Source organism: Larimichthys crocea, chromosome III (assembly GCF_000972845.2).
Source record: "Larimichthys crocea isolate SSNF chromosome III, L_crocea_2.0, whole genome shotgun sequence".
In the NCBI taxonomy this organism is placed as follows: Eukaryota; Metazoa; Chordata; class Actinopteri; family Sciaenidae; genus Larimichthys; species Larimichthys crocea.
The window spans coordinates 47641161-47660749 of NC_040013.1; the positions used below are offsets into that span (position 1 = coordinate 47641161).

At 39.2% G+C, this 19589-nt stretch overlaps 1 protein-coding gene across 1 annotated transcript in view; it reads right to left on the bottom strand.

Moving 5' to 3' along the window:
* Nucleotides 1-15842: 15842 nt before the first annotated feature.
* The window catches only part of galnt9 (polypeptide N-acetylgalactosaminyltransferase 9), a 79513-nt gene continuing 75766 nt past the window's right edge, over nt 15843-19589 (bottom strand). Inside the window, exons 10-11 of the mRNA XM_010733241.3 lie at nt 16572-16739; nt 15843-16444 (exon numbers count right to left, since the gene is read on the bottom strand). Coding sequence (XP_010731543.1) covers nt 16298-16444; nt 16572-16739 — 315 coding nt within the window. The 3' untranslated portion in view covers nt 15843-16297. The remainder of the gene's footprint in view (nt 16445-16571; nt 16740-19589) is intronic.

Sequence of the window (19589 nt, forward strand, 5' to 3'; positions counted from 1 at the left end):
TACATTAGTTGCAAAATTAAAAACATTAATAATTGTTAAAATGTTGCAATATGATGATATGTAATAATGTTACTGCTTATAATTATTAGACATTTTTATTCACATGCTAAATGTGTCTGCAAACAAATTTGGCATTTCCAGAACAGGAACCAAAATACTCACCAATCATTTGCTTTGACTGTCATTCATACATTTTATATAAGTTACCGTAGCAGACTGCCCATTGTGAAACTTTGTGATTTTCTTGGTACAGTATGTCCTTGGCATGTTTTTCTCCAGAGTACAAGGTAATAAACTGGTATGTTTGAGGCCTCGGTTCTGTTTAGATTGCGATACACTATCCATTGATGGCAATCATCTGTAGCAGAGCACAACAACTATGATTAATTGGTGATTGTCCACCAGAGAGAAAACAAGTGATGTATTTTTACCCTACTGTTCCCGATTACAACAGACTGATTGCAAAGGTTATCTAGGAATAAGATAAAAGCTCTCCTTTCCTCTGAAAACAACCTAGGACATATTTCCCCCTCTTTTTTCCTACTCTTCGAAATTTGCCTTAAATGTTTGTATTCATAAGGACTGAAGAGTGAATGTCCTTCTCAGTATAGGTAAGGGCTAACATTGTCACATATGTTTGTTTTGCAAATGTGCCCTTTAAGAACTACATCAAGGGCATCAGCAGCTGCCTACATTTGAACAGACACAGCTGATTATTTATACAGATAAAAGGAGGCTCATTTGTATTCAGAAATGAGTAAAGAGGGACAAGAGAGTACATCACGCCTGGGCAGGACCAATACTTGCAAATGAAAGCAACCCACAGGTCAAATCAATATTGTGTCTACGATAATACTGTAAAGTGGCATACCAAGGCAATTTATGTCCTTAATAACACTTACTACCTCAACAATGCAATAGATGACCACAGTACAGACTACACACACACACACCACCCAGCCACTCATCTGTCCTATGCTCTATGAGTTATACAGGAAAAAAACAACAACCTGTAAGTATGAATATTTGAATAAATAGTCTGAATTCACATCTGAGATGAGTCACATCTGTTGAGAATTGTTCACTAAGCTTTCATTTCCATTTTCTCCTCAGCCAATCTCTGATTGGCATTTAAACAAAGCTTCAAGTATCCTTGAGAGGATTGACATTTGCGTTGCTGTTTTTTTCCATCGCTCCTCTGTAATTTGGAATGATAAAAAATCCCTAGATGAACTCAACTCGCCTCTACCTCTTGCCTTTTCGCCATATAATGAAAAACAGACATGTGTGAACAGATCTGAATTTCCTGTATGGACTTTGGAAGACTATTATTTGTTCTGTGCTATTGAGTCTTTCGATATCTGAACCCAGTGCATGCTCATACTGACACGCGCTTCGCCTACTAGTTCATCTGAGAATCTCAGCTGGTAGAATATTTTGTTTATCTTTTGTTATGTATTATTAACTACCTTTGTGACTTACACATGTTTTCTCTTTGTCTCTTTGCTGCAAAAGAAATGTCAGCAAAGACTATGACCACTTCCAATCATGATTATATAGCAATATTTATTTACAATACAACAAGGAAAAATTACCATTAAAACTGCATACCAAACTAGAACATTTCTAAAGAAATTTTGAGTGTGCGTGACTCTGGCCCGTGACTCTCCCCCATACATCATTGACACTGTTGAGTAGTTTACAGAATACTAGAAAATTCCTGCAGAAATTTGGAGAGTGACGAGTGGGCTGTTGCCGGGGGTCTGTATTCAAAAAGCACACCTCAAATAGTCATTTTTGACATGTTTATTTAGACACAGGAGCAACATTAGCATGTTAACATTAGCATCTTAGCATTAACATGTTAGCGCTGATGCGCTTGCAATTACCATTAGCATGTTAGCATTAGCATGTTAGCATTAGCATGTTACCATTAACATGTAGCATGGGCGGCTGTGGCTCACAGGCAGAACGGGTCGTCCACTAATCAGATGATCGGCATCCGACATGCAGACCGGCTCCTGCGGTCTGCATGTCGAAGTGTCCTTGGGCAAGACACTGAACCCCAAATTGCTCCCGAAGTTGCTGTGCCATCGGTGTGTGAATGTGTATGAATGCTTAGATCCGCAAACTGATGAGCAGTTGGCACCTTGCATGGTAGCCAATGCCATCAGTGTATGAATGTGTGTGAATGGGGTGAATGAGATATGTAGTGTAGAGCGCTTTGAGTGGTCGGAAGACTAGACAGGCGCTATATAAGTACAGTCCATTTACCATGTATTTGATTTTTAGTGGCTAATGGAAATTAACATTAGCATTTTAGCATTAGCATGTTATCATTAGCATGTTAACGCTGACGCGTTAGCAATTAACATTAGCATTTAAGCATTAGCATGTAACATTATCATGTTAACATTAGCATGTTAGCTGTGATGCGTTAGCAGTTAACATTAACATGTTAACATTAGCATGTCAGCATTAGCATGTTACCGCTGACGTGCTAGCAATTACCATAAGCATGTTAGCATTAGCATGTTAGCATTTAGCATGTATTTAATTCCTAGGGGCTAATGTTAATTAGCACAAATTTTAGCATTGGTCGCTGATGTTAGCAAATAGCATGTCTTTACAGCTAGCGTTAACACGCTAGCTGCTCTGCTGTCAAGTTCAAATTAAGTGCCAAAACTGCTAAGATGGCCGCCGCTCGGCTTCTGCCTGCTGGCCCCTCTCCCCTTTCCTCCTTCAGGCAGAATTGAGGTTGCCAAGCAACCAGGACCTAATCAGCAGAGCAGTTACTGCACCTGTTAGAATGTCAGTTAGAAATCCTGACAGAGACTGAGAGAAAATGCTGAGACCACCCCTCGAAAGGATCACTGGCCAAAACCGTATTTCCAATCATTGAACCCGGCTTAACCTGAAGCAGGCTGAGCCCTTCCTGAACGTCTACATAGGCAATTTGTGTTGATAAAGTGAAGAAATGTGTCCTTGGGAGTAATTCAGAGAAGCGTTACTTCTGCTTTCCTCCAGAAAATTTCCCGCCTTTTTAACATGGCAGTCTATGAGGCTGTGGGTGGGTGATGCTGCCGAATCTTTGTGTCTCCCGCCAAAACTATATATCTGACAGCTTTAGCAGGCGAATGTGAGTGAGACAACAAATTTTCCTACGTTTCTATGTATAAATTGTGTCTGTAGTGGTGCCTTTGAGGCCACAGTAGTCGAATATGTTATTCTATATCTAGTGATGACATCACGCACTCTACCTCTCGAAAGTTCTTGCAATACACACCCATAAATTTTTTTTGGCGTGGTTTTTGGCGATTTTTGGCAAAACTGTTTGCCGAAACTCTTAGAAAAGTCATAGCAATCGATCGTTTTGACACCCTGTTTGTGTATGTGCGACAAAAACTCTGGCGGGTGTAAGAATAATAATAAGCGTGGTGGATAACATATAGTGTGCACCTTACACTTACACTCAATAAAGGTGTTAAAGGCATTAAAACTACTGAGGGAAGCTGGCTTATGAAGAAATTGTTACTGAATGTGAGCGATGTCCATCATATATGCAATCTAATCACAGCACAGCAGGAGAAAGCACACTGTACAATCTGTTTTCAGCTGACATTCTGAACAGATGTGGCCAAGTGTATTTTGGCTTGTAGGTCATATTAAAGTCTAAGTTGTCTCACAGCATGTGCATGGTTACTGCTGTTTCTCAGGTGACAACAAAGTTTTATGACAGGTGGAGAAGATTTATGGTTGATATTGAGACTTTAGAGTTCAAGGATCTAGATACTTCAGAGTTCAAGGATCTAAATAGGGTCTAAATCATTTACCGTTTTATGACCATCAGTAGTTACTTAAAATCAATTCTTGTGCAGCATTTTAAATGAGCCTGAGATGCTCGATATTAAATAAAAAATATATATATATTGGATATAGTTGGGATTTCAGGTGGAAATAACAGGATTTAACTACTGTATGATGATGCACATGATCTTCACACTTAATCCTTTACTAAATCATTTGCCAGTAGAGGAGAGTGAAACAAGCCGTAAACAGCCCAATTACATATTATCACCTCAGAAGGTGATAAAAAATTAGGATCAAAAGCAGTTTTGGCAGCAGGAATAATGTTGAGATTAAATTATTTACATGTTAATGGTTTTCTTCCATTCATTTTCAAAAATAGTAGCCTAGGATCTGTCCTCATTTGGATGGAGAAAGACTATAGGCAACCATTTGTCAAAAACAACTGAGTAGGGCCCAAAAATGTTCATTATGTATATAAAAAAAGAAGAGCATGTATTCTTAGTAAAAAACTGCTGCACTCCGTTCTGTACTCACCAGTGCCTTCCACAAAAATAGAAGATGTTCCATGTGTGGTATGATCCAGAGTTCAATCAGGCAGAGAGCATTGCTTTGAGTAGGCAGGAAACATGACTCCCACAGTTCTCCAGATGGATGGAAGCTCTGTGGACAGGTACAGTACTGTATGTGATGGCATCATCTTTCCCTGTGTGGGCCCTCAAGGGGGTCCAGGGATTTGTTCAGCAGGGATCTACACAAAAAGCAAACAAGTTTAAAGTGAGAATGCAGAGTTTAAAAAGAAAAACACAATAACAATAGTACATGATTGCACAGATCACCTGGTCAGTTGCATCCACTTCATTTGCCGGCTTTAAACTCCACTCAGCCCAGTGCACACCCAGATGTATGAATGTCTGAATGTCCCATTACCACCTCACTGTATGGTGAGATTGATTCTATTCATCCGTGTTATTAGAGGCCTGGCTGGCTGCCAATAAAGAGCGAGTACAGTATGGCACAGCAGAGCTACGGTGACAATTCAATTAGCTGCCTCCATCTTTCCACCACCTCCACATGACCTGCATCAGTAGTTTTTGCTGACGATCAACCAACGTATAGTGATGGTATTCTTGGGATGTGCGGCAAATGCAACTAATATGCTGATTGGCTGAAAGGACTTCAGGTTAATGGGATGGGTGGAGGGAGTAACTTCTTCTATTTCCAGCTCCCAGATTGGTTTCAGTGTAACAGTGGCACAAAGTCAGTGTGGGTTCAATTTCACAATACACAAAAGCACATTCAAATTACAGCTCTCTCCTCTATTCTCATAGAATGCGACTAGTGTGCCATTAATGAATATAATCGTCTATCTTGCAGCTGCAGTACTATTTCATTTCAGGATTTGTGTGTCACAGCTTGAAGGTCAATTCAGCAGAATATTGCAAACCAGCTTACTGTGTGCTATTTTCAGGTTTGACTGACTCACTTTGACTCCTCTGTGCATTTACATTAACCAGCATTCAGTTTGTGACTTCTCAATCATATTAAGCCTTGAAATGTTGAAATGTTTTTACTTCAGTGACTGCTGAGTATGCAATAAGGATTATTTGCCAATTGCTTGCATTTCCTCAAAGCACCCTTGATCCATTAATCTGTATTGCTATTGATATTCACCGCCTAAAAGAAAAATATATTAATCCAAAAAGATAAAAAACAAATGGTAAAGGTTCTAAAATACATATATTTCACCTTTCTTGCCTGAAGAATTAAGAATTAATTATTGTGGCCTTGACAGCTCAACGCACTGCACCATGTTTTCTGTGTTACAATCACGTCTGATTTTGTCACCATAGCACTCACACTGCACAGGCTTTATATTTGTCATCTCACAAAGCGGCAAGGTTCACTCAGTAAAAACACCAATTTAAATTGTAATAATGTTCAAGTCAAGTCAATTTTGCTTTAAAAACTTAATGGTAACTTTGATCTAAGACTATATGTTTAATTCATCCTTCACTAAATCCTGAAAATCAAGTTGTATTGTTGTTAAAATTTTCCACAATGCCTTCTTTTTTTTCTTTTTATCAATTTGAAAAATGTTATATAACGATATAACGATTTATGTGTCTTGTGTATGTGTGTGCCACAGTCTTGAAACACTAACGCACATTCTTCATCATTCATCAAACCTGCAATTGTTTACTAGTGAAAAATAAATACAGCTGAAAAAACCTTGACAAAGTTGTTGCCTCCAATTATTTTTAAGTTATCGCAACAAAGAATTATAAGCTAGCAGAACTAAAAAAAATAAAACAGATGTTTGACTCACAAACGCTAACTTCTTAAAGTGAGTTAGCACAACATCTATCCGTTTTACTGTACTTTTTGAGCTTTCTCGGTTTCTACATTTTTACAGTGTACAAGCGCACAGAGCTTTTAACATTTTAACTGTTCTTTGGCAAATGTAATCACCACAGGCACAGCTGTAAACAAGGTGGGACTGGGGGGAATACATGAGCTCTGAATCCTGTAATGGAGAGAAAAATCTGGAGTGGATTTAACACAAAATCCTTCCAATCCAAAAGAAAGTGTATGTCCTTGAGCTGTAAAAATAACCTGAATTAATATGTCAGCACAGAATTAGCTTGGGAGGAGATACCTCTGTAGGAGCCAGCAATGTTAGGCAATGAGCCAAACAAGTCAACAGTGAGCAGCAGGGACAGTTTGGCTAAGGGGGCTTCATCTACCAGCTGGTGTTTGACATCCATAGAGGACATGGCTGCCTGAACAGTGTCTATCATGGTTCTATTTTAGATGACACAAACATTGACACATAGAAATACATATACTAACTGTAGAGTGACATCTAGGCTTTTACTCTTTTCTGTCTGAGGGGATTATATCAAAGTCAAATTAGGCAACATCTTCTACAGTAATCCTTTGAATGGAATCTGTTCATTTGGACATTACTCCACTAAAACCACAGAAATAGTACAGAACATCAGTCTGCCTCACACCATGTTTCTTTGACAGGGTTTCAGGAAAGTCACCAGATACAGTGATAAAAAGTTATAAAAACCAGTCCCAGTAATCCCCAGCACCAACAATGGGCTGCATTTCTTGATCTTTGCTGACTCTTCTCCCACACCAGTGTGCAGTTCACAGTAAAATTCCTGCGCTTGACAAGGACGTATCACACCACTTACAACTGTCCTGAGCTTGTTGTAACCAAGACTAAGACAAGTTTTATGACTTTGCAGCTGAGAAAAAAACTGCCTGGAAAAACGTTCACTTTATGAATTTAGAACTGCTGTGTTACAAGGCACATTATCAGGAAGTACTGAGATAAGATAAAATGCTCAGGCGATTGTACCTGCAGAAAAAATAAATACAGCAACAATTAAAAGTGATATTCATAACAAAGTAAAATATAAGGAATCTAACAACTAAAACATAGGTTGTAACTTTAGCTTTCAGATAGCCTAAAATGCTTTAGCCAACTAATCTTGCAAGTCATCATTTTAAATCATGTAAACAGCCTTTACATCTTTACATCTGTTTAACCCCCAGTACAGCCATGTGCTCATCATAGCTTTAATGTATGAGCTGCTTATGCATTATATACAAATAAGGAACCTCAGCATTTCATTGATGTTTACAGACAGACTGAACATAATGCACTGAGCCATTTTGGCAAGGCCATTGTGTTAATATGTAGAGTACGTACTGTAAGAAACCAGAGCAGGAAACACACTGTGAGAGATCTCTGGTGGGATGAAGCAGCAGAAAGAGTTCAGGGGCTGAGGGAACCTTGCTGTGGCAAATAACCTCAAATGTTGCTATGGGTAATGCATTACCCCTCAAGTCATTGTGCTGTTTTGAGAAATAGCACCATTAAAGTCATCACTGTCTACTGTGTGGAAAGAACACAGGGATGTGGGAGCAGCAAAAAGACTGCCTGACCTTGATGGAGCTTATTAGCATAAAGCAGCCCTTTGGGCCCCATATATTGGGTGGTAGTGGTGTTATGTGTGTGTGTGTGTGTGTGTGTGTGTGTGTGTGTGTGTGTGTGTGTGTGTGTGTGTGTAAATGTAGTCAGCTCTGCCAACTGTTCCCTATGATCTTTATATTATACAAATGTAAAGAATAAAAAGACAATATCACTCTCCTGTTTAGTGCTTACTGTTTCTACGATTGGGAAATGAGTGTAACAGAATATATACGTTTAACAAGATTGTTGTAATCTAATGGCAGAAGAACAGATAAAACATGTGTTTTACAGTAAATGTGAACAACTTATGGTGAAAAAATGTATTTTATTAAGTAGGTTGGAACTATTACCTACTTTTACCCTTTATTTTCTTTGCCTCTTGTTTTCCCTCCTTTTTTTCTACATACATAACAATGCACATTCATGTATCAGTACCAGTTTAAATGAATTATGAATGAATAAATGAATGAATGAATTAATTACGTTTACCTTTCTGTTAATCTGCTTGGAAGCAGAAGGTGGCGAGGTGGGTAAGGGTCAAATGAAAAGGCAAAGCAAAGTTCTAAACCACAAGAGCAAAACACAGAGATGAATGAACCAGCAGTGAAACCAACCAAACAAATGGTCTATACAACCAAATGCAGGCAGGATAATAAGACAGGTGAAAACTAATGAGGGACAGGTGACAATCGGAACTGGTGGGATACACAACAATGGCAGGAGGTCAAGTTAAAGATACGAGGAGAGGGGAAAATTACAAAATAAAACAGGAAGCAAATCAAACAAGAAACCCAAAACCATGACAATATTCATTATGCCTGTGTTGACGTTACAATTAAGAGAGTTGCTGAACTTATTATTAATTATATGTCCAGATGCTGCTGACTTTTCAGGTTGAATTTGTGTTGGAATGAAAATTCCCCACACATCAGATTTCCGTGCAGCGACCTGTCTAGGAGAAGACAAGTTGTGTCAGTGTTGATGTAACTTCTTCTTCATTAATTATTTAGAGTGATCTATTCCTAAAAAAATGCTAGAACAGATTAATATTTCAACAATATATTTTAACAATTGTCTACAAGCTACAGATTCCTCCACTTTGATAACTTGCTTGATAACTGCCCCTGCAGACGTGTTTTAGTTCTCTGTCATATGAAATCTAAGCCCACTAAACAGATCAAACCTGTTTCTCCATTCATTTGCCAAATTAAGGCCTAAAGGCATCCTCAGACTGTATTGATTTACGGCAGTTATTTTGAAGCCTAGAGCAGTTTCTTCTTCAGTTGTTTGTTTTTTTTTTAACATTGGAGCGCTCTCCTGTCCAAACCAATAGACCTACAGACTGTGTTGAGGGGCTAGTTCCTCTTTAGGTTTCCAAACAAGCCTAGAGCACCTGGAGCATGTTATCTGGCTAGCTACAGAAAGCAATCAATCCAGAAATAGTGTCATGCAGTATGACTGCTGATGTGAAGCCTTACCACACCAATACCAAACACTGAATTTAGTTTTTAATGAAACATAAAAATGGAAATGACCTATCATCTGGAGGGGAAAAGGTCACCGCTATAGTTAGCCCTTGAAAAAAATCATCTATTATTTATTGCATTGCCTAATTCTAAAACATACCACACAGGAACAACAGACTAAAATACACACATACCTCCACAAGCACACATACCACCTCTGTGCTGCCTATACAGTTCTATCTTGGAGGCAGAGGAACGCTGGACCTAATTGTGTCTTGGAGCTACTGCACTGCTCATCTCTAGAGATCTCATTATAAGATCCACAAGCTGTTCAGGCACGTACCCACTCTTTTCACTCTCTCATACTATCAGCTTGTACATCATAACCGTCTGAAATCTCCATTGGCCCTTTGCAGTATTGACAGAATAAAACAATTATTGTTGATTAGGAAATTTCACCGTGTACCTAAACAGAGAAGCACAGAGACAAACAGATAAACTGTTCTGCGAGGTGTTTCATCTTGCCGTTAGCTTTCAGCAGTGAGTGTTAGTGGCTCTAATCCGAGCCATGAGAGCAGCGTGGGTTTCAAAGTCTTCAGAAAGTTTTGTCCATTCGACAGCAGATATGACTGTTAATGTTCCCAAAGCGGGACTTTTTTTTTTTTTTTATCCCACAATGCCTCCGGGGTGCCAAGTGCTCAGACTGCTTTCACTCTTTTACAACTTAATATTTTCTCTTCCGTAGGTACATCTGTTCAGCATTTTTAAGGGAAAAGTTATGCATGTATTATGAAGTGTGTATACATAAAACTCTCTAAGCACACGCTACAAATTACATCTTTGTCTATCTTGTTTCTAATGAGCTGTTCTTTGTCTGAAGCCTGAGAGTAACATCAACCCTGGCATGTACGGGTGAACTCTCTCACAACGTAATACAGCTGCTAGTTAAAAAAGGATCACACTGCAGCTGGAAACTACTATTTGAACTAAAAGTTCTCAGGTTGTGATTCCACTAGAGGATGCAGGTTACAACTATAGCAAAAGTTTATGCAGATATTTATGCAGGCCAAGCTGAAAAGTTTTGGGAAATATATTTATTTGCTCTATTTCAAAGTGATGTGAAAGATACAGACCTGAAGCTGGGAGGCAATTATTATAGCCATAGCATGAAAAATGGAAGCGGGGGAAAAGCTTGTCCGGCTCTCTCAAAAGTTCAGAAATACTTAGAGGGAGTATTTCTTGGCAAACAACAGCCTCTATGTACTATCTAGATGGATAAACTGCTGTTGGAACGAAATAGTCACACAGTATCAGAATTTATTCCATTCCATTCTACATTACTCTCTATGGTAGGACTAAACAAACAAGGCAAAAGGTGTTTTTGAGATTAATGCCATTTTCTTAACTTTGAAAAGAGCCAGACTGGCTATTTTCTTCAGTATTTATGCTAAGTTAAGCCAAGCCAACTCCTGCCCTAGTACTTATTAGGGTTGTGAACGATAAACCAATGTGACCGGATATTCGGTTTAACAAGTGAGAGATACGGCTGCATCGGTAGCAGCCTCCTCAACCGATATGAATTAGCCATGAATTCCTAGATGAATTGGTTTTAGAGACGGATCGGGTATCGCGAGACTTGGAATTGGTTGGCGGTTTCACACACTTTTGGGAAAGTCCACCTGGCCTGTTCGCAGCACGTTGCGTGAGTGTGGCATATTTGGTCCGTCTTGCACGTGACTTCAAACCACACAGAGAGCGTTTTTCCCGGTGTATGTTCTTATAAACATGCTTCTACGTGTGTAAATATGCTACGTAGTTAATTAGTTTTTCCTTTGTCTGTTTTTACGACCAGCAGTTTGCACGGGGTATTTTAGTTTGAAAATCCACCGGATTCTCTCCAACAAATGATGTTTATTCAGCCAGACTTTTTTTGGTCCATGTCTAAAAATAAATACATTGACCTGTGATTTTGTTGTTATTTATTTTATCTTTATTTTTTTGCCAGTGCCATAAAGGAACAATGCTTGGGGATATGTGGTCTTTTACATATTTGAAAAGATATTGTACGGTATTGTAATATTGTACTGTACTGTAAGATAGTCACTTTCATAGAGTTGGCTTCTTTATTTTATAAAATATCTACAATAAATATTAACCGTAGAATCAAATCAAATCATATCGATCTTGCACTGTATCGATTCGTATCAAATCGGTTTGTAATACAAGTATATCGTAAAAGTATATTTTGAATCGTATCGTAACCTGTTTATCTAGATATGTATCAAATCATTTATCACAGAGAGATGTGCAACCCTGGTACTTATCAGTCTACTGTTTTATCAATCTTCTTATCTAACTCTTATTGACAAAGCAAATAATTGTATTTCCCCAAAAAGTTACAAATAGCATCAAGAATTATTTTCTCAACCTCTTTTCAGCATCAAAATGTTCCTGCAATAGCATTTACATAAAAATAATTTAGCAAAGGCATCAGTAAAGACAAGGAAACAAGTGCTGCAGGGATTCAGTGTCTTGCTCAAGGACACTAAAGTACGTCTGAATTAAACCTGAGGTCGCTGTGTTACATTACTCTAACACTAAACAATTCTGTCTTTGAAGATGATACCCTGACCATGGGTGTTTTTTTCTTACACTTTGACACATTATATATTTAGTTTATTTGGTGTTCACATTTTGTGTCTGCGTAAACGGCACACTATTAAACAGTGGGAAATATGACAAGGAGAGATGTTTCCTGTTATGTCAGCCCAGAATGTGAGTGAACATTGGCTAGGAGGTTAGGAGTAATAAAGAGGTGAAATACTGTATAGAGAAGTGATCATTTTATCTCAAGAAGGGCTCATAAACTATGACATTAATCTGTCCAGGAATTACCCACTCACAGCATCAATAAAGTCTGGCTGTTATCCAGAGCACAGAAAAATATGAGTTTTGTAATATTACCTGCATTGCATTTGAGTAGACAGATCTAAAAGGTCTATTTCTTTTTAATTAAAATAATTGTGATTTTGATCATATGGGTGTATCATTACCTGCAAAAATAATATCTGCATTGCACCTATGCATACACATTTCTTTATGATGGAATATATATGATAAGATGAATCTTCATTTATATCTTAATACATCTACAATTATACAGGTTTGTGTATTTGTTTCTCAAACTTTGCTCATTAAAACTTTTTTACTTTTTTCTCTTATTGAGCTGGCTATCTGTCCAGATCTCTGCTTTCCAAACACAGCAGTAATTGCTGTCAGTTTCTCTGCAGATAAATAATACACAGATTGCTCTCCTGGCTGTCCCATAGTTATGAATATATGTGCAAACAGTATCCATTCCTGGCAGTCCGGGGAATTAGCATCACTTTGGCCTCACAATGGAAATGCTGCCTCTTGCAACACTTCTGTGAGACAAACCCATCAACCCCGTTTGCCCCCCTATCCTATCCCTCCACCTCCTCCCCCCTAAGCCCACAGCTATCTGAATAATAAAGTCACCTCTCCTTCTTGGCTGCAGCCCAGGCGCAAAAAGAGTATTGTCAGTATCACAATGAGAAAGGACGTTGGCCCTGCTCGTGAAAGGGATGTGGTGTCCTTGTCCATCCAACCCCCCCCGCATCCCAAACCCTCCCTGCCCCCAAACAGGTTCCCACTTCCAGCTCCCTGTCACACACGTTTTACCCCCACCCTCCATCAGCCCATCACTCACTGTCACTCGGTCATCCAATCTGAGGGAAAATGAAACCTTTAATACAGACTAACCTTCCCTTTCCCCTACTGTGACAAGCTCAGTGGCTATCGTGTGATACTCAAGCATTCAGCACTCATACAAAAGTCCACACACTGTGCCCATGCAGTTGTAATACTATACATTACACATGTGACAGCACTTCTGTTGGTTCCACACACAAAGTGCAATCCCTAACTTTGAACCACCCAAAATGTATTGTTGAGTATAAAAACTGTCATTCTCTTTGTTTCTTCACACAAAACAGTAATTTGACTACACCCTGTGGTTTGAACCATTTGGGAGTCTATCATTGGAAACTGTTTGGAAAAGTGCAGACACTTTTAAAAAGTACAGTCCAATTGGATGAACCATCCACCATCAATTAGATCAATGAATGTAGTCTTACTATGGTAAAGGTTTTATGAACATTTTATGCTGTCATTGTTGTTTTCTAGCAAACACTGTCGCACACACACATTGTCAGGGATACCTAGGATTAAACCACGACTTTAGCTCCAGGTAGCTGCCAGTACTTCCTCACAGGACACTGGGCTGAACTATTGTTGGCAAGATTAATTCATGTGATTTTGTGATCTAATGAGTCCAGTTACTGCACACATTTTCAGAGATTTATAATGACTGTTGTGTATCCAAGATGACCACAGCCTCTAGGGTCTCCTTCGTAAGGTCCCATGTGGTCAAAATAAGTTTTGACTGTGTTTTAAACCACTACACTGATTTAGTAAACAGTAATTTAACCATATATTCAAATAATTCCCAAGTGCATTTGTTCTTTAGCCATATACAGTACTGTGGCTCTCTGTCTCTGCTGTCTGACATGTGCACCACACTTCCTTGGAGCCTGCTGTAAATCGACTCGGCAGGGGAGCCTCTGTGGCACAGAGCTGCAGCCCACAAAATCCATTCATTCTATCAGGTGGGGTAACATTATTCTGCAGGTGTTCTGGGAAAGTCCAGCAAAACCCATATTGCTGGAATAATAATGTCCTGGTTCAGGCAATTTCCTGACATGGGGGCCTTGAGACATCGCACTGGTGGTATGTTTGTAAACCTTGTCGCAGAGCAGAATAAGATATTACCGAGGTAGGGCTGAAGCAGTCTTCGTTTAGAGGACACACAGATGATGCATTGCTTATGTGAAATGATTAGAGGCAAAGAAGCATAACATGGTGGCAAGTGCAGGCAATCTCTCAGGGTAAACCAGCTGGAAACCAAATTAAAATGAGCCTTTGGAACATGCAGGTTGGATAGCTTGGCTAACCCCAGTAAAAAGGACTTTTCACTTTCCATTGCATCCTAAAATGCTCAGTGTATCTGGCTCTGAGGATAGCGGAGAAATAGATTGGACACACAAGAAAGCCTCTTTTGAACGCACAAATCTGTTTTCAGGATAGATGGCTTACATCCTGTAAGCTAGAATGTCAAGAATGCCCAGTCAAGTTTTCACACCTTGTTCTTACACCAAATAAAACAAGTCAGTGTTATTATCAATGATCAATGATAATATGCACTCCATGAAGACATCCATATTTACTGGACTGAGACTGGGTTATGGTTAGTTGACTACACGTCCCAGACAAAAGGTCACACCATTATAAATAAATAAATAACTAATAACTAAGTAAACTAAGAAAGTTAATCAATGATTTTCTCTTACCTTTGGAAATAATGCTGAGTTACCACTGAAGGTAGCAAGCTAGTTAATTCTACAAGCTAATTATTTTAGTTTCTTTTTAGTTTTGGAGCTAAATAAATCAATAAATAAAAAAATCCATTAACATTCAAATCATTCAAAGCTTGGATCATCACTGTTGGGTAGTGTGTGGTACACCAGTACAGAATCTGCCAGTGTTGGTGTCATAAATTTATTATGATGTATGTCAATAAAAGAAACATTAAATTACCATTATTGCTATTTAAGTTAAAACATGTGAAACGACACTTTCAAGTTATTCTCCCGTAAATCTGAGAAATTAGTAAAAAAAAAAAAGTTTCTTTCTGGGTAAAATATTTGAAAAGCTTCCAGACCTGTTATCCAGTGGGTGAACAATTGCAGTCAATTGGGCCAGAAACCTGATGGAGGCTTGAGGTGGTTGTGCAAGTTAAACAAAAGACAGGCAATTGTTCTGGTGCTGGTAGCAACTGGCTTTACAATGTCAAAAAAAGAAAACGTGTAGTTTTTATGTAACACACAGCCTAGTACAGTAAGCGAGCAAAAGTTGACACTGAATTCTTTGACTTGAGGGCAACAGTGATATAAACGCTTGGGAAGAGAAAAACAGAGACAGCTCATCATAAAAAAGAAAAAAAGAAAAAGATTTTATTATCCTAATTGTTATCAGAGGACGGATATCAATTTTCACTTTTTACAATATATTACTATCATTAGACTGTATACATTGTTTTATATATTAATAATTTCCAAATAATTTTGTACATGCTTTTGGGACTGACATTCCCTGGTCAGATTAAGCAAAAAAATGAGAAAAAAGGCACATGATTGCTCCTGTCCACAGTGAGCAATACAGTCCAAAGAAACAAAGAAGTGGTTTGTATGTGTGCAGGTGAAATGCCTCCTGATCAGATGAGGGGCAGCCCCTTCAAAGCCTATTACATGTCTTGACAGGGCAGCACAGTATCCAAAACAACTTTCCAAATCACAGCCCAAAATAATCATTTTGATGTGGCGATTGACAGCAATCGTATCTTTTGATTTACTCAGAAAAAAAAAAACACTCCCTCTCTCTCTCTCTCTCTCTCTCCTCTCTCTCTCTCTCTCTCTCTCTATCCCTCACACACAACACACACACACACACACACACACACACACACACACACACACACACACACACACACACACTTTCTCGTCTCCAAAGATCTGATAGTTTAGTTTACAGTACAAACAAAAGAATTACTAGGATCTCAAACCACCTTCAGGGTCTGCACTCAGGCGTCTTGTTTCTGTTTCTATACATGTAGCTCAATGTCAGAAATGTGGGCCATTTCAAACAGCGCAGCTTGCCTTAAGGTCTCTGTGAAAGCGCAGCTCAGTAGAACCCTTGAATTGATCATATTCTTCTTTAAGACTCAGTGTTGTAAAGCTCCGTGGCCTGAGGGAGCTCAGTGTGTACTGCAGTCTGTAGTGTGAAATACCACACACTTACAACAGCAGTCCCCGCTCCTCCCTGAACTGTTCAACATTTGAGATCCAACTGCGACTTGAAACACTGCCCAAACTGTCTCTGAGGTTGTTCTCTGGCTTCAATGCCTGGGATGCTTAATCCAGTTTCGTATCATCCACTTCTGACCGGAGCATCTCTGGACCACCAGGCGAAGGCCAAAATTGGCATCTTTGGACATTTCTACCTCCAAACAGCGACCAGTATCCCTGCTGATGATCGGACCATTCTGCAACAAAAATGCATGAAAATATGACAACCTTTTCACATTACCCTTAAGAATGAAGTATTTAATTATATTTGGAGTGTTTGAAGTTGTAGCACGTGTGATCAAAAAGAACATGTATTTTCTTTACCTGTGTAAAGTCCCAAAGTCTCTGGGAGATCCTTGAAACAGCGTCACATTTTTTCAGTCTGGGAGTGCGTCCTCTGCCATCATCAACAAGACATTTTGTGTCAGGCAGGAAAGTGGTCGACCCCAGGGGTCCTAACTGGAGAAGTCCCTCGGTAGAGTAGCGGGCGAGCTGCAACACAGAGATAACAAATGTGTTGCTTAATGTTGGACTCACGTATTGAAGCAGCAATCATAGTTTCAACAAATAAACACTCCATATCAGTGGAAACGCTCTGCCCTACAAAGACAGACAGCAGTAACTACAGAAGCAGTGAACACTGGTTGGCTGACTGTGTAACATACAGAAAGGCTGTAAAGCTTTCATTTTAAGCTCTCTTAAGCTGATTATAGTACACAAGAAATAATTGCCGTAGAACCTGCATAGTACATTAAAAATGCAGTGAATTCATGTTTTTGTCTCCATAGTAACTGGATTCAGCTACTGCCTCGTGTGAAATAATAAAATAAATCATAGAGATGCCATTTTATTTTATTTTTCATTGTTCGTTCATTTCTCCATTGCGGCTAGGAAAAAATTTAAAATGTAAATTTAGTTTGAGCTTTATCATGACAGGACTCTTAAGGGCACATTCAGACAGAATCAGGCGCTGTGGCAAATCGCTGCAGGGTTGTCCCGTGGTGTATGGGGGGAGCTGCTGGGGTTGTGTGTGTTTGTGCAGAATGTAACGGCTATTGAAACAATCAGGATTTAAAAAAAATCTTTTTATTTTGCTGATTAACTGGTTTTCATTCACTGTCTATGTCTCTCGACCCATGCTCACTCTCTCTCTCCTTCTCTGTCCATTTCTCTCTCAAACCATCGGACACAAACCAATGAAAACTTCTTCGTGTCACTATTTTGCTGCATAAAATGTGAGCCAGACACAGATTTAGAAGCTGGGTACATGAAATAAAGAAATAAAGAGTTAAATTCATGAACTCCACCTGGATAGCCTCAGTTTTTAGAGACATTTCAGGCTGACTGCGAAGTTGTTTGCCCGATCTGGGCATCTGATTGGTGGCTGCGGCATGATGTCATGCTGCGTTTTTCCAAAAGTTGGATCTGGCTCAACTTCTCTGCCACAGGTCACTGCGTTTTTTTGGCAGACACCCCTAGCCAAAACGCACTACCCCTACCCAAATGAATGAATTTGCATTTTCACCGCAGCGCCAGGTTCTGTCTGAATGCACCCTAAAGCTTTCTTATCTTTTCACAGGAATTATTCAATGCAATATTTTTATATGATAAAAGTATACATACTGTATATTGTATATGTCACAAAGCCAGATTTAGGTGTTTTGCCATTAAGATTTATTTTAGACAGGAAAACTTCCTAGATGGATGATTACAAGTTATTTTGGAGAATGTTTCAGTGTGGAGCACTGCACCGAAACCAGAGTGTGCAGCTTATTAATGCTACAGTATTTCCCCAAACCAAAACTTGATCACTCACTGTTTAATCCTGCACATGAAAGCTGCTGTGACAGTGTAGAGTATCTATTACGTAAGGATACAGTAGAGTTAACATTTATTATTTATGGGAGTGATCCTTTCTGAAAAATGAGATGCCAAAAATGGGGAGGTCTTTAATACGGCATCAGCCCCACTTAGAGTGGAACACACACACACACACAAACACACATAAAAGCTGGTAAACAACAGGGAAGATAACTATGTTATATTATTCACAGTACTTGAGGAATAAATGGAAGAGAGTTCCTCTGAATCTGAACTGCTGAAAAGCCAATGAACAATGTGTCGTCTCAATGATTTATTAAAGCAAAAATATGCTGTATCTTATATCCTGTCCCAGTGTGATTTTTTGTTTGAGGGTTTGAGTAAGGAAATGGGATTAAATATAAGCAAATATTTGACTTCATTGCTAAAGTAGATGATTGCAATTACCATCTCTAAGAATGTGTATATAAATCTGCTGAAACTTCAAAAAGTATAAAACCCCTTTAAATTGTGGTCATATACAGTCTCTGAACTTGATTGGGTGAAGGACCTTTGGAGCACTGACGGAGAAAGTAGAGCTGCAATAAGTGGCCTGTGTGGGTGCTGCTCCTTATGAGAATGCAGGTGGTTTTTATTCCAGTGTTCTGCCCTAAAGAGCCACTTAGAACAAATAAGAAAACAATGAAGCACCACTTTGTGTGTCACTCAAGGTTCACTGGAGCTGGTCTGGCTCTTCATAACAATGCTAAGGACAATTCTTTGAACTAAGAATGTCAGAAATGTACATAAATATACCTCAAACTGTGTAATGTGAGGTACCATGTTGGTAACTTATTTTAAAGGTCTGTCGAATTGCTGTCTTGGGTCTTTTGGGGTTATAAGGCTCTAAGCTGATTTATCCATGGTGTAAACTATGACTGGGCCCAAGGAAACCCCAATATAATCCCCACTAATACCTGTTTACAACTCAGTCTGGCAGCATTTATACACTAATACATTTAAAAATGGGTCCATAACAAATAATTAACACTAGAAAATGATTCTGCCAAGCCAATTAACCTGTGCCTCATGCAGCAACATTAGACGCTCCATTGCCTTCCTGCCATTGCGAAGGTTTTGCAGCCTTTGGAGGTCAAGCTAATCACAAGTTTCTTAATTAGCTCATTAATGGTGCAACACTGTGACAATGCAAATATAAGATGGAGTGTTTGTACATGGTATTGGGTTGTATTGTAGTCTCCACATGTCTACCTTTCCTGTACCTTGCCCCACCAGTCGATGCCACAGATTATGGCAAACGTCTTAAGGGGGTGTTTGGTTTGGGGCCTCAGCTCTGGACCCAGTCCACACAAACCTCTAACGGAGAGACTTAAGAGGCCCAACAGCATAAGCATTGCAGAGGGTGCCTATCAGTACCATGCACAACCAAGTGCACTACACATAGGATCCTTTGTGAGCAAACCCAGCAAGTCTGTTTTTGAGTCTTGAGGTCCCTATTTTCATGACGCTGCAACAGCCAAC